We start from the raw sequence: 15,049 nt of genomic DNA, 5'->3' as shown, positions 1-15,049 counted from the left end.
GAGCACATACACAGGGGAGGGGCAGATAAAGAGGGGCAGAGATCTGAAGCGGGCTTTGTGCTGACAGCAGAGAGCCCTATGTGAGGCTTGAACTCATGACCTGAGCTGAAGTCAGATGCTTAACTGACTGAGCCACCCAGGTACCCCTTTATTTAGTATGATCTGGTTATCTTTGAGGATATCCTGATGGGCAAGGTTAACATCTATCAATTTAGAAAAAGAGAAATTGTTGATAGGGGACTGTGATGTTGAAAATAAAGGGAGTGGTGCCTGGGTGGCTCAGGCAGTTAAGTGTCTGACTCTTGGTTTTTGGCTCAGGTTATGGTCTCACGGTTCATGAGTTTGAGCCCTGCATCCAGCTCTGTGCTGATGGTGCAGAGCCTACTTGGGATCCTGTCTCTCTGCCCCTCTTCTACTTGTGCTCTCTCTCTCTCACGCGCGCGCTCTCATTCTCAAAAAAATAAATAAATAAAACTTAAAAAAAAAAAAAAAAAAAAAAGGATGAGGCGCCTGGGTGGCTCAGTCGGTTAAGCGTCCGACTTCAGCTCAGGTCACCATCTCGCGGTCCGCGAGTTCGAGCCCCGCGTCAGGCTCTGGGCTGATGGCTCAGAGCCTGGAGCTTGCTTCCAATTCTGTGTCTCCCTCTCTCTCTGCCCCTCCCCCGTTCATACTGTGTCTCTCTCTGTCTCAAAAATAAATGAACGTTAAAAAAAATTTAAAAAAAAAAAGGAAAAGAAAAGAAAGAGGAGAAAAGGAAGTTGCTTTGGGAAGGAGCAAAAGGAGTTTCCTTTTCATAATCAAAATAAATAGTTGGGAAGCAGCTCTTCAATGGTAGCTTCTGACAGCAAACACTATAACGAAACTGCTATCTCACTTCTCTCTGAATATACTGACACCATGGCCACTTAGACAAATTCATCTTTTCCTTTGCTGAAACCCAATGGAAAAAAAATCCTGTCTCCTGTTAAAGTTTTGGTAATGGCTTAAAATGAGCAAAGAAGAAAGCATACAAAAACAAAACAAAGAAAAGCCACTCCAAATATAATTTATTATTTTACCATAAGCTAATAAAAATCTGAGAAGGTTCTAGTAAAAGAAATTTGGGGTTAAGAAATTTAGAATTTGGGGCACCTTGGGTGGCTCGGTTGGTTAAGGGTCTGACTCTTGATTTTGGCTCAGGTCATGATCTAATGTTTTGTGGGTTCCAGACCCGTGTTGGGCTCTGTGCTGATGGTGTGGAGCCTGCTTGGGATTCTCTCTCTCCCTATCTCAAAATAAATAAGCTTAAAAAAAATTAGAATTTACCTTCCCTGTACTCTCAATGTCTTATTTCTTACCATATCTCTTAGAACTTTTTATTGAGAGACAAATGTGATTTGTGAAGGAATTGTTAGCCTTCCTTTGAAGGGAAATAGTTTTTTAAGTTTGTTTATTTTTAAGTAATCTCTACACCCAGTGTGGGGCTCAAACTCATGACCCTGAGATCAAGAGTCGCATGCTCTTCCAACAGAGCCAGCCAGGCACCCCTGAAGGGAAAGAAATTTGTAATTATTATATATATATATGTATTTATAAATATATATATATTTTTATTATAAGTTTTTCTTAGACAGGTGTCTGGGTGGCTCAGTCAGTTGAGCTTCTGACTGTGGCTCAGGTCATGATCTCATGGTTCGTGGGTTAGAGCTCCGCATTGGACTCCGTGCTGACAGCTCAGAACCTAGAGTCTGCTTTGGATTCTGTGTCTCCCTCTCTCTCTGCCCCTCCCCTGCTTGTGCTCTGTCTCTGTCTCTCTCAAAAAAAAATAAACATTAAAAACAATTTTTTTACTAAAATAAATTTTTTTCTTAGCTAATGTTTTTAAAAAGCAGGATTTTTTTCATCATTCAATAAAACTTTCACCATTTACACAGTAAGTCCCAAAGCATAGTAAGTCACAGTAAGTCTGCAAAACAAATTATTCCAAGCAAAACTTAATACAAATATTAAAATATAAAATAGATAATTATATAAAATATTTATATAAAATAATTTATATAAAATATACAAATATATTTATATAAAATATTTTATTTATACAAAATAATTTATATAAAATATTTATATAAAATAGATAAATTATTTCTTTGGAATTAATTTTCAAAAATTTGGTATCTTAATCAAATGTATTAATTCTCCTGTGACAGAGAATATAGAAAAGGGAAATGGAATGATGAATAGGGTCTTAGCCAGAATTCTCTTAGACTGTATAAGGAACAAACTACTTCCAGACTCTTTCACTGATGTTAAAAATAATGTTAAATAATGTTAAATGTTAAAAAATGTTAAATAATAATGTTAAAAATTAATTTAACATTAAAAAATGTTAAATAAAATCTGAATGTTTACTTTCTAACTTCTCTCATTTTACCATTCCTTATGTTTCCTTTTCCTGACATCTCAAACATTGCATTATTTAAATCACCTGTCTTCCTTTTCATTTCTCAATCTGTTATATACATTAGCCTGCTCCTCCAGCTAACCTAATGGTGTTTCTTACGAGTAAAGCCAAATTGAGAACCCCTTCTATTGAATGAGGGTCTTTCCTTCCTAGATGTGGTCAAAATATAAACAATAATATCTACCAGAATTCTCCCTTCTAAACTAGCCATGTGAAAGCTGGTGTACTGCACTGTATTATTGTATCAGTTATATTCTGCCATGTATTTATATTGTAAAATATAGTCATAATTATTTGATTACCAATGATAGGTTTGGCTAGGGCAGAGACATAGAATGAAGAAATGTTTCTGTATCTCAGTTTAAGTTACTAATTTAATTAATAATTGCTGCTTGTAAGCTTACAGACAGGTCATAACAGTTTGGTCCATTCACATTACAGAATTACAAAGATAGGCTTTATCTTAATTTTTCTTAATATACAATTCCCCATATATTGATTTTGATGTCAAAATATAAAAATGAATATAAGGTTTAATCTCCACCTAAAAGGACTAATTTGCAGCAAAATAAAAATATTTTTAAAATTATGAATTTGAAAATTTACTATAAGTCACAACTAAATTACTTTTCAATTGTATGTTTAAAAGCAAAAAGCAGAAATTCAATGTAATGTAATGATATGAAATTCTCATTCAATAGATTGAGGACATAAACAATACGGGAACTGAATCAGCATCAGAGGTAAATGGACATTTCCTTTAATGAAACATTCACCTAAAATTATCTGACTCACAAATAGTCTTTTAATTAAAAAATTAAAAGCATTTCTATTCTTATTTCTATAGCAACAACAAAAGGACAAACATATTTTACAAAGCAAGATCATACTTTTTCACTTTCTCAAATATTATAGCTTAGTGTCTTAAAAGTATGTTTTTGCTTTCATGGTTAGAGACACAACTCTCAGCTTGAAATACTCTGCCAAGACTTTGTATTTCTTGAACTGTTAATAATAGTTGAGACTGTTGAAAGGTAACGTTTTCAAAAAGCAGGGTTTTTTTCATCATTTGTCTTCTTCTTTCCTCAGAGTTCCTGATAGTTTTTATTATCACATACTAGTAGAAAGTACAGTATATAGCACCATGAAGTAATGTTCCACAACCACAGAAATTTTAGTTAATCCCTTTTTATCTAACAGAGAAAGTTAAACATCAGTCAATTTGATGGTGTGCCTAAAACTACAGCCACATAAAGTGGAAGCAGTTCTGTTTTAGCGGCATGTGTTGCATATTATAATTCACTTTATTTTTGAAAAAAATTCAGAGAGATGTAACAATAGATTATGTAATGGAACTAATTAAAATGAATTTGAAAAACAACAAATTTAAAAATATTTTACTAAGACCAAATGCCAATGAGTTTTGTCTATAAGTATTTTATACTTATTTTGTCTATAAGTATTTTGTCTGTGTTTTATAAAAACAATATAATATTGTTTTCCCTCACAAAATATTAGTTAAGTATTTTAAAACTTGCATGGAGAAAAAAATCCTATGGAAAGACTTTCTGTGTGTTTAAACTGAATCTATCCACCATCAAATTGATGTAGAGTATACTCACATGCACATTACCTTTTGTGGAACTAGTGCATGGACAGTTAAATTCAGATAATGTCATGCAGTTTTATCCAAACAGCTGTATTAACATCACCTTCTAGGAAAGAAGATGCTCCTTGAACCTTCTCATCAATGGATTTCAAAGATTAACTCAATGTGCAGAGAAAGAGCTATTGAATAGAAATCTGTAAAAAAAAAAGTATATAGATATAGATACATATATAAATTTTTGTTCTTCGTAACATTGATGGCCATGTAACAAAATTCACCAATAATGGAGGTAAATCCTGTGAAACCTAAATTTTGGTTAGGAAGAAACATGCTAATTATCTATTTTATAAATTAGGAAGGAGATGATTCACTACTTGTAACAGTGGTACCTGTCAGATCACACAAAACTTCTGGAAAGATAAAGAATTTCGAGGATCTAGAAAAAGAACGAGAAGAAAAAGAAAGGGTCAAGTATGAAGAAGATAAAAGAATAAGATATGAAGAACAACGGCGATCTCTCAAGGAAGCAAAGTGTCTTTCCTTGGTCATGGTAAATTGATTGATTGATTGATTGATTATTTATTTATTTATTTATTGGAACAAATCAAAGCAGCTAAGTTGGTTAGCACCATTTCCTTTTATAATTAACAGTTGTGTTTTCACAATGTTTCTTAGGATGATGAACTAGAAAGCGAGGCAAGAAAAGACTCCATTTCTCCTGGAAAATTGAAACTAACTTTTGAAGAATTGGAAAGACAAAGACAAGAAAACCGAAGGAAGCAAGCTGAGGAGGAAGCACGACAACGTTTAGAAGAAGAGAAGCGTGCTTTTGAAGAAGCAAGGCGGCAAATGGTAAAACATATATGTAACAGACACACACACACACATTTTTCAAGATTTTTTTTTTCAGATTTAAAACATTTTTTTTCAATATATGAAGTTTATTGTCAAATTAGTTCCCATACAACACCCAGTGCTCATCCCAAAAGGTGCCCTCCTCAATACGCATCAACCCCCCATCATCCCTCAGTTTGTTCTCAGTTTTTTTTAACGTTTATTTATTTTTGGGACAGAGAGAGACAGAGCATGAACGGGGGAGGGGCAGAGAGAGAGGGAGACACAGAATCGGAAGCAGGCTCCAGGCTCTGAGCCATCAGCCCAGAGCCTGACGCGGGGCTCAAACTCACGGACCGTGAGATCGTGACCTGAGCCGAAGTCGGATGCTTAACCGACTGAGCCACCCAGGCGCCCCAGTTTGTTCTCAGTTTTTAAGAGTCTCTTATGCTTTGGCTCTCTCCCACTCTAACCTCTTTTTTTTTTTTCCCTTCCCCTCCCCCATGGGCTTCTGTTAAGTTTCTCAGGATCCACATAAGAGTGAAAACATATGGTATCTGTCTTTTTCTGTATGGCTTATTTCACTTAGCATAATACTCTCCAGTTCCATCCATGTTGCTACAAAGGGCCATATTTCATTCTTTCTCATTGCCACATAGTACTCCATTGTGTATATAAACCACAATTTCTTTATCCATTCATCAGTTGATGGACATTTAGGCTCTTTCCATAATTTGGCTATTGTTGAGAGTGCTGCTATAAACATTGGGGTACAAGTGCCCCTATGCATCAGTACTCCTGTATCCCTTGGGTAAATTCCTAGCAGTGCTATTGCTGGGTCATAGGGTAGGTCTATGTTTAATTTTTTGAGGAACCTCCACACTGAAGATTTTATTTTTAAGTAATCTCTACTTGAACCCACAACCCTGAGATCAAGAGTAGCATGCTCCACCAACTGAGCCAGCCAGGTGCCCCTATAACATATTTTTTTACATATAATGGCATTATATATATGTATAATGATTATAACATATAAATTATGTATAATAGTTATATAATAAATTTGAGGAAATTCCAGATAAAGATATACCTTGAACCTCAGTAAGTACATACACATACACATTTTCTGTTTTGTCCTGGGAGAGTTAATATTTAACAGAACTTTTAAATGACCCCTTAACTTTTTTCATACTCCACTTATCTATTTAAAAATTTGACTTTCTTGGGAACTTTTATTTAACTTGAGTACATCTTTGCCTGGAATTTCCTCAAATTTGAATATTTTATCATGAAAGACAATATAAAGGAAGGGAATTTTTGGTCAAATATATTAAGGGTAAGGAAATGTTCATGTGTGAGGTGGCTGATTCTGTCCCTTTTGAGGTCATTCATTCCTGTCTTTGATGAATCTCAGTTCTTACTAATGAGTTGTTTCTTGGTTAGGTAAATGAAGAGGAGGAAAACCAAGACACAGAAAAAATTTTAAAAGGGTACCGCCCTGGTAAACTCAAACTCAGCTTTGAAGAAATAGAAAGACAAAGGAGAGAAGATGAAAAAAAGAAAGCAGAAGAAGAAGCCAGAAGGAGAATAGAGGAAGAAAAGAAGGCATTTGCTGAAGCAAGGAGAAGCATGGTAAGACAGAATGTAATTGGGAGAATGACATTAGGATTCAGCTTTTTAAGAGTATGTTAAGACAGGGTGCCTAGCTGCCTCTAGTAGCACATGTAACTCTTGATCTCAGGATTGTGAGTTCAAGCCCCATGTTGGGTGTAGAGATTACTTAGAAAATTTTTTAAAAATTAAAAAAAAAATTTAAAGAGTATGTTAAGAGAAATAATTAAACTTTGGGGAATACTCTATTATTTCAGGAAAGTTTCAAAAGTAGGGATAGCAAATGAGTTTTTAAAAGTCTCCTGTGGCATAAAACCAGTCAGTTAAAGGTGTTTGCTTCAATGTAATGTTGAGAAGTTTCTGATTAAATTGCTATGCCTGGCATAGATGATTGAATATTGTCTTCCTTCTCTGGGAAGGTATGTTTTCCAGAAGTAAGTATCTAAGCAGGGAGTTTCCTACCCTCACCCTTTCTTCTATTCTCTCCATTCTTCTTTCCTTTCCCACATTTCCTCTTTCCCTCCCTCCTTCCTTTCCTTCTTTTGTTTCACTTTCCATTCCATCCAGTATATATTAAATAGTCAAAGCCATTTAATCACAATTATTTAACTCTCCAAAATACTCACCCATCACTTTTGGATATTGCTACCAAACTTAATTCTGTCACAGAGTTACACTCCTTATACAATTTTAATGTTTGTAAAATGTACAGTTATCTGACAAACTTTATTTTCAAGCAAGCTGATGTGAATGCTGCATCCCCTTCTTGAAACATTTTCAAAAATTTTATTTTTAAGTAACCTCCACAACCAATATGGGGCTGACACTCACAACCCTAAGATCAAGAGTCATACAGCCCACCGATTGAGCCAGGCAGATGCGCCAAACCATTTTTTTAAGTAGGCTCTACACCCAATATGGGGCTTGATTGAACTCATAACCCTGTGATCAAGAGTTATAGGCTCTACCGACTGAGCCAGCCAGGCACCCCTGACCCTTCTTGAAACATTTTAATTGGCTTCAATGATATGACCTGGTTTTCTTACTATGTCTAAGGGAGCTTCAGGCACATATATCCATCCATGTTTTTATTTGGCATCATCACCAATCCAGATGCTCAAACCAGAAAGTTGGGAGCCTTAAACACTTCCAACCTTCTCATTCATGCCTCACATCCAATCATTCATTAAGTTTTATTCATTCTATCTTCTAAATCACTCTAAAAATCTATCAATTTTCCCCTCATTTCTACTACTATAGTTATCCTTTTCTAGGGCCACCTATCTCCTCCCAGGTCAATTATCTCTAGCTTCAGACTAACTCCTGTTTAACTTGTTTTCTTGCCTATAATCCATTCTTCCTTGTAAAGCCAAGAGTGATCTTTCTCTCTCTTTTCAAGTAAATTTTATTGTGTTACTGTTTTGCTTAAAAATTTTCCCTTTCTGGGGCATCTGGGTGGCTCAGTTGGTAGAGTATCTGACTCTCGATCTCAGGGTTGTGAGTTCAAGCCCCACATTGGATGTAGTGCCTACTTAAAAAAAAAAAAGGAAAAGAAAAAGAAAGGAGTGCCTGGGTGGCTCAGTTGGTTAAGCATTCAGCCTCGGCTCAGGATATGATCTTGCGGTCCGTGAGTGTGAGCCCCACATCAGGCTCTGTGCTGACAGCTCAGAGCCTTGAGCCTCTTCAGATTCTGTGTCTCCCTCTCTCTCTGCCCCTCCCCAACTCAAGTTCTATCCCTCTCTCAAAAAATAAATAAACATTAAAAAAATAAAAAAAAATTTCTACTTCCCTTAAGCAAAAATCTAAATTAAAAAAAAAAAATCTAAAAAATTTTAAAACAAGTTTCTTTATAATATTGCCCTGGTGTATTTTTCCAGCTTCATTTCTTGATTCTTCATCTTTTTTCCAGACATACTAAATTTCTCCCAATTTCTTCAAAATACTGTGTTCTCATCCATCTCTGGACCTTCATTAATGCTAAATGAAACATGTCCCTCTTTCCTTTCCCTATGCTCTAATTCTTTTTCATATATTCTGTTTCCTTTGGGAAGCCTTTCCTGAGAATACAAGTTCCAAAGACATGTTCCTTCTATACATTCTTACAGCATTTAGTACTTCCCTGGCATAGCACTAAAGCTGTATTGTTGTTGCTTACGGCTGCCTTTCTCATTCATGAGGCTGAGACTGTTCATCTGGCATGTGGCACAATGCATTCTAGAGTAACAAATTGCCTATAAATGTTTGCGGAATATATTAAAACTTTTTTAAAAATTAATTTTTTATTTGTTAAGTAAACTCTACCCCCAACATGGGGCTTGAACTGACAACCCCAAGACCAAGAGTTTCATGCTGTACTGACAGAGTCAGTCAGGTGCCCCTTAAAACTATCTTATATGTATTACAAGGTAATCCTTGATTCACATATGATTTCTACACAGAAACCCTATAAACCTTGTGAAGGCACTTAATTTTTTGGAGAATAAACAGGTTCAGAAGTGATAGACAAGAAGTAGTTGTAAAGATCAGGAGATCTAGTCCCAGGGTCAGATTTTTAGGCTGAAACTGCCAGGATTCACTAGTGGAAAAAGTGCAGGGAAAGAAAACTGCATTAAACCCAAACTCTAGTTTCCTAGAGATATTTCTGTATCAGGAAAGGAAAAACTAATTCCTTTATTTATGTTGTTTTCTTATCCAGGGCCATATTTTAATTTTGTATTATAGCTCAGTTAACTAATATATTAGTAAAAATTTGGGGCAATCTTTGGATTGCAAAGTTTCTATTTGCAATTTAGGGATTGCCTTTATTACAGGGAATGCTAATGTAATAATAAAACTGCCATTGGGAGCTTACCATTGGGTGTCAAGCATACTGCTAAGTGTTTCCAAATTTTATTTGATTCTCCTGACAACTGTATGAAAAGTCATCACAAATGGGGAAACTCACAGAGGCTAGGTAACTTGCCCAAGGTCACAAATAAATGGCAATTAGACATGTAATTCATGAAATTACAAAAAGTCTAAATCATTATTTATAATTTTATTAGACTTTTGAAGTTTTGAATACCACCTTTGCCACTTAATATTTGTGTTGACTTTGGACAAGTTACTTTTCAGTGCCTCAGTTTCCTCATCCATATAAAGTGCTTAGAATTTTACATGGCAGCTCTGAGTAAGTATTAACTATTCTTGTTAGCATTAAATACAATAAAATTACAGCATTAAGAGTGATTTTTACCTGATTATGAAGGAATCCTGATGGGTTATTTAATTCATTCAGACAAAACCATGATTTAGCTGCGAAATGCTCATTTTAATCGCCAAAATGGAAATTTTACCTCACGTAGAAATTGTTCTCAGTATTATAAAATCTTAATGTCTAATTCGAATTACTCATAATACAAAGTCAAAGGATTTGTGTTTGTTGGAATGGAGAACAGATGGTCACCGTTTCCTCCGTAGCCACAAAAACACCTTAAATTTTCTAGTATTTTTTACCTTGTTTATTGTTTTATACTTTTGAAGAGATTTAGGTCTTCAAATTTTTAGTTCAGGGTGAAACCTTTTTACTCAAGTAATCACAGTTTCTACAAAAAAAAAAAAATTCCCCTTTTTAGTATGTGTAATTTTGGAAAGAGTAATAAGAGACTTATTTTAAATAGGTAGTAGATGATGACTTCCCAGAGATGTATAAAACAATTTCTCAAGAATCTCTTACACCGGGAAAACTGGAAATTAATTTTGAAGAATTATTAAAACAAAAAATGGAAGAAGAAAAACGACGAACGGAGGAAGAAAGGAAGCATAAGCTAGAGATGGAAAAACAGGAATTTGAACAACTGAGACAAGAAATGGGAGAGGTGAGATTTGAGGAAATATCCATTTTTTTTTCTTCCAAATGTTTATAAATGTGGAAATATCCATTTTTTTCTTCCAAATGTTTATTAATGTAAGTATTTTACATATAGTATCTTACAATAACTTTCTGAGTATTATTATTCACAAAGGACACTCATCATACTATGAGGCGCTTGCTACAAGTTTCAGCACAGTTATGTGCGCTTTCTAGCCTGATAGAACTCTGTTTCTTCCTTACTAATTTAAATCACTTATGATGCAGGGCACCTGGGGGGCTCAGTCAGTTAAGCATCAAGCTTCAGCTCAGGTCATGATCTCAATGGTTTGTGGGTTTGGTTCCTGGATTTGAGCCCCATGTTGGGATCCTCTGTCCCCCCCTCTCTCTGCCCCTCCCCTGCTTGTGCTCTCTCAAAAATGGATAAACATTAAAAAAATAATAAAACAAATGATTGCAAGTGATTACCTTAAGTAAATATTTCTTCCTAAATACCTCACAATTGTGCGGTCACATTATGATTGAGAATTGTTTCCTAAAATGTTTAATATACTCATTTATGCTTATTTTTCTTGAAACAAACAGAATTAAACTGATTAGTCAAAATAAAATTACAAGAGTACCATGGATACTAGAACATCAGTGTGGCAAGTTTTTGAATAATTTTATTTTACTAAATTAGAAGATGGGACTTTGATGTTAAATATTTTAGTATGATTTCTCTAGTACTGAAATGAATTAAAGATATATACAAATATATATGTATATAAATACAGGACTGTACAGGGCCAGCTTCATGGGCAGGCAACCTGTGCCGTCACAGGGCCCTATATGCTCAAATAGGCCATGCATAAGATTTAATGCTCTGAGGTTGCCAATCTTGATTTTTATTTATTAAAAAAAATCTTTTTTATTTAAGCAGTGTCTACACCCAACATGGGGCTTGAACTCACGACCCCAAGATCAAGAGTAACATGCTTTTCTGACTGAGCCAGCTAGGCACCTGGCCAATCTTGATTTTTAATTAAAAATTTTAATTAAAATAAAATTTAAAAATTAAAATTTTAATAATCTTATCTTTGAATTTGTGTGTAAGTGAAAGCTGACTGGACAGTGGAGTATGTGCTAGAGTTTTAGAGCTTTGGCTCACTCAAACCTTCTTCTGTCCCCTGCCTCCCTATGGTGCATTCTCAGAAGCCCTTTTTCTACCTCCTGGTGCTCTAAGGCCCTGCCTAACCTTTTCCTTCCCACAGCTGCCACCCTGCATCTGGATGGCCAGTTGTGTAGACAGAAGAGGGGAGGGAAAAAGTGGGGGCCAGCATTCCACTGTCACCCTCAGCTTCTGATGAGGAGGCTCCTGGCAGCAGCATGAGGAGAATTGGGGATGAACATGACTTGGGGTGAGATGAACAGTGGCTGTCCCAGACTAAGACTGGCAACGACACGGCATGTTTGGTGGGCAACTTGATGGGGACTTCTTGCCAGCTTGTGACCTATGCAGACGTTGCAGTCTCTTAGAAGTTACCTTCTTGGTTATGGGTTAAGACAATGGGCCTGTGGGGTTATTTACTTCCTTGCCCTAGCCAATCAAGAGACTATAAATACTATATAAACATATAGGTAATAATAAAGTATCATGAATATGCTGTAGAAAAATATTCCAAGGTCTAGCCTTAAAATATTTTACTTTTCTTTATAATTTTTTTAATGTGTATTTATTTTTGAGAGACAGAGAGAGAGAGACAGAAACAGAGCATGAGCAGGGGAGGGGCAGAAAGAGAGGGAGACACAGAATCTGAAGCAGGCTCCAGGTTCTGAATGATCCTCACAGGGCCTGATGCAGGGCTGGAACTCCCAAACTGCAAGATCATGCATGACCTGAGCTGAAGTTGGACGCTTAATCGACTGAGCCACCCAGGCACCCCTTGCCTTAAAGTTTTTTAAATGTAACAGCATTTATTTTATAAAGGAAGCTTAAAATGAATCATTTAGAAAAACTTGTAAATTATATTTTAGTACACTGAGATGGATTCTAATTAACATAAGGCAGTATGTAACTGACATTTTGGTGCTACTGAGTGACTTACCCTACTACGTCTGTTTCCAAGCGAGTAGCACACCAGTTCCACGATCATCTGCACTGCAGCTAATTAGTTCATTTGACCAGAATGACTTGGGAACCACTGTAATATGAGGTGTATCACAAATTTGTTAGGTTTCTGGTATTTTAGGAGTTGTCAGTTTGGACCCTCAGAGACCAAAACGTGGAGGGTAGTATAAAGGAATAAATTTTCTCTTTCATCCCTTTGGTTGAACCAAGAAATTAAGCCTCACATCACATCATCCACTGTGATCCCATCCTTCCCCTCCATTTTCCTTCCCTACTACCCCTGCTCCACACCTAGGACTTTAGGTCTTCTCCAGGAAAAGTATATCAGGAATAACTGCAATTTTTTAAACCACTTCATATAGTGAGATTAGGGTTTAGTGTAAGAAGTATACAAAGAACTAGGAATAAATTGTGAAAAGCCAAGGGAAACTTGAGTAAAAAGTATTTAAGATAAAATGCTCTAAAGAGGGGTGCCTGGGTGGCTCAGTCAGTTGAGCGTCCGACTTCAGCCCAGGTCATGATCTTGCGGTCCATGGGTTCGAGCCCCACATCGGGCTCTGTGCTGACAGCTCGGAGCCCGGAGCCTGTTTCAGATTCTTTGTCTCCCTCTCTGACCCTCCCCTGTTCATGCTCTGTCTCTCTCTGTCTCAAAAATAAATAAACATTAAAAAAAAAAAATTAAAAAAAATGCTCTAAAGAATTGGGAGCCCAATTTTGGTTTGACTCCTTTTCTTTCATGGCAGAATATAAAATAGAATAAAAGTGATATGTATCAAAATGTAGGGATTTGGCCAGACTGTATTTTAGAAAGGCTTCATTTACTTAAGTTGAGTATTAAGTGATATTTAACTTTATTAGACTATCATCAAAAAAAAGACAGGAGGAATTTTCGGATACTCTGGCTCTATACAGAGATGAAAAAATCATGTCTAGTGGGTTAAGTGACCAGGCAAAGGCCATACAGTATCAAAGTCAGAACTAGAACTTAGATCTTACCCCCAGTCATGTTCTTTTAATTACAGTTCTTCATCTTCTCCTAAGCAAAAATTTTCCTATAGTTCCTAGTAAAAGTTAATCCTGATATGCATATTCTAGTTATAATAGAGTTATAATGGAATGTTAAATGATGTTTTGAGCCGTAATGAAATATTATCATTATTATGTTTTTGGAGAGGGAAGGCACAAATGAGCAAGAGGCAGACAGAGAGAGAGAGACAGAGAGAGAAGTAGGGCTCATTGAAGCAAATCTCCTGTTTTTACCTAAAGCGGGGCTCATGCTCACCTGAAGTGGGGCTTAAGGTCACCTGATGTGGGACTTGAACACATGAACCATGAGATCATGACCCAAGCTGAAGTCAGATGCTTAATAACTGAGCCATCCAGGCGCCCATAATGAAATATTTTAAATGTTATGTAAAGTCTTAAATTTGAAGCATTACATTTTTTTAAGTTTATTTTGAGAGAGAGAGAATCCCATGCATGCTCTGTGAGGTCAGTGCAGAGCCCAACATGGGGCTTGAACTCACAAACTGTGACCATGACCTGAGCTGAAATCAAGAGTCTGATGAGTTTAACCGACTGAGCCACCCAGATGCCCATATGCATTACTTTTAATCAGTAAATTTAGGCATTGTGTTTATGGAGGAGATTATTTAAACTTTATTTTTGGCTTCAAATAAGAAATTAACACTTTTTGGGAGTGCCTAGGTGCCTCAGTTGGTTGAGCATCCAACTCAATTTTGGCTCCAGTCATGATCTCATGTTCCTGAGTTTGAGCCCTGTGTTGGGCTCTGCACTGACAGCACAGAATCTGCTTGGGATCCTCTCTCTCCCTCTCTTTCTGCCCCTCTCTTCGCACACATACTCTCTCAACATTATAAACACTAAAAAAAAACCCAAACAAATAAAAGAAAAGAAATGAACGCTTTTTGGATGTTTTATTGTACAAACTAATTCTCTGGTATTTAATATATAAAAATTTTTTTGAAGGAAGAGGAAGAACATGAAACCTTTGAACTGAGTAGGGAATATGAAGAATTAATAAAATTGAAAAGAAGTGGCTCTATTCAAGCTAAAAATTTAAAAAGCAAGTTTGAAAAAATTGGACAACTGTCTGAAAAAGAAATCCAGAAAAAGATAGAAGAAGAACGAGCAAAAAGGAGAGCAATTGACCTTGAAATTAAAGAGCGAGAAGCAGAAAACTTTCATGAGGTATATACTATTTTGTATTTAACAGTCATGGTATAAATGTAACATGGACTTTGAATAAGTTTTGGTACTTACAATTAACCATAGATGTATACAATATTATCTGGGAACTAAGTAGCAAAAGCATATTAAGATCTCAAGAGACTTTGAAAGATTTCCTCACTCTAGCATTGTTCAAAATGGCTGTTATCAGAATTAAAGCCGCTTATTGCGAACATCAGATAGGTCACTCCGGAAATAACGGTTTACATGTATTTACTGGCAGAAGTTTTAGTTTGAATTAGTAGAACCAGTGTACATATAACTTAAAAGAAATTCCAGATATTTACTTTCGTATTTAAAGATGAGACAAATAAAGCCTAATGATCTCAAAGTCATGCCAATAAT

The 15,049-nt window shown here is 35.9% G+C and overlaps 2 protein-coding genes across 11 annotated transcripts in view; one reads left to right on the top strand and one right to left on the bottom strand.

Moving 5' to 3' along the window:
- Positions 1-15,049, top strand: part of NEXN (nexilin F-actin binding protein) — a 50,578-nt gene that overhangs the window by 29,805 nt on the left and 5,724 nt on the right. For 4 of the 5 annotated variants that reach the window (XM_060625737.3, XM_060625738.3, XM_060625733.3 and 1 more), the window contains 6 exons: positions 3,142-3,183; positions 4,405-4,599; positions 4,725-4,901; positions 6,327-6,515; positions 10,154-10,351; positions 14,444-14,665. In XM_060625737.3, coding sequence (XP_060481720.1) covers positions 3,142-3,183; positions 4,405-4,599; positions 4,725-4,901; positions 6,327-6,515; positions 10,154-10,351; positions 14,444-14,665 — 1,023 coding nt within the window. The remainder of the gene's footprint in view (positions 1-3,141; positions 3,184-4,404; positions 4,600-4,724; positions 4,902-6,326; positions 6,516-10,153; positions 10,352-14,443; positions 14,666-15,049) is intronic. The other variant, XM_060625736.3, reaches the window with a different exon arrangement.
- The window catches only part of FUBP1 (far upstream element binding protein 1), a 50,577-nt gene continuing 39,646 nt past the window's right edge, over positions 4,119-15,049 (bottom strand). For 5 of the 6 annotated variants that reach the window (XR_009607931.2, XR_009607933.2, XR_009607928.2 and 2 more), the window contains one exon: positions 4,119-4,243. Coding sequence is in view for 2 of the 6 variants with exons in the window: in XM_060625711.2 (XP_060481694.1) it covers positions 4,210-4,243 (34 nt within the window). In the remaining 4 variants the exon portion in view is untranslated. Of the gene's footprint in view, positions 4,244-12,427; positions 12,528-15,049 lie in introns of all 6 variants that reach the window. The other variant, XR_009607929.2, reaches the window with a different exon arrangement.

This window comes from Panthera onca, chromosome C1 (assembly GCF_046562875.1).
Source record: "Panthera onca isolate mPanOnc1 chromosome C1, mPanOnc1 haplotype 2, whole genome shotgun sequence".
Taxonomy (NCBI): Eukaryota; Metazoa; Chordata; class Mammalia; order Carnivora; family Felidae; genus Panthera; species Panthera onca.
The sequence above is the reverse complement of the archived record's forward strand: the minus strand, read 5'-3'. Positions and strand labels throughout refer to the sequence as shown.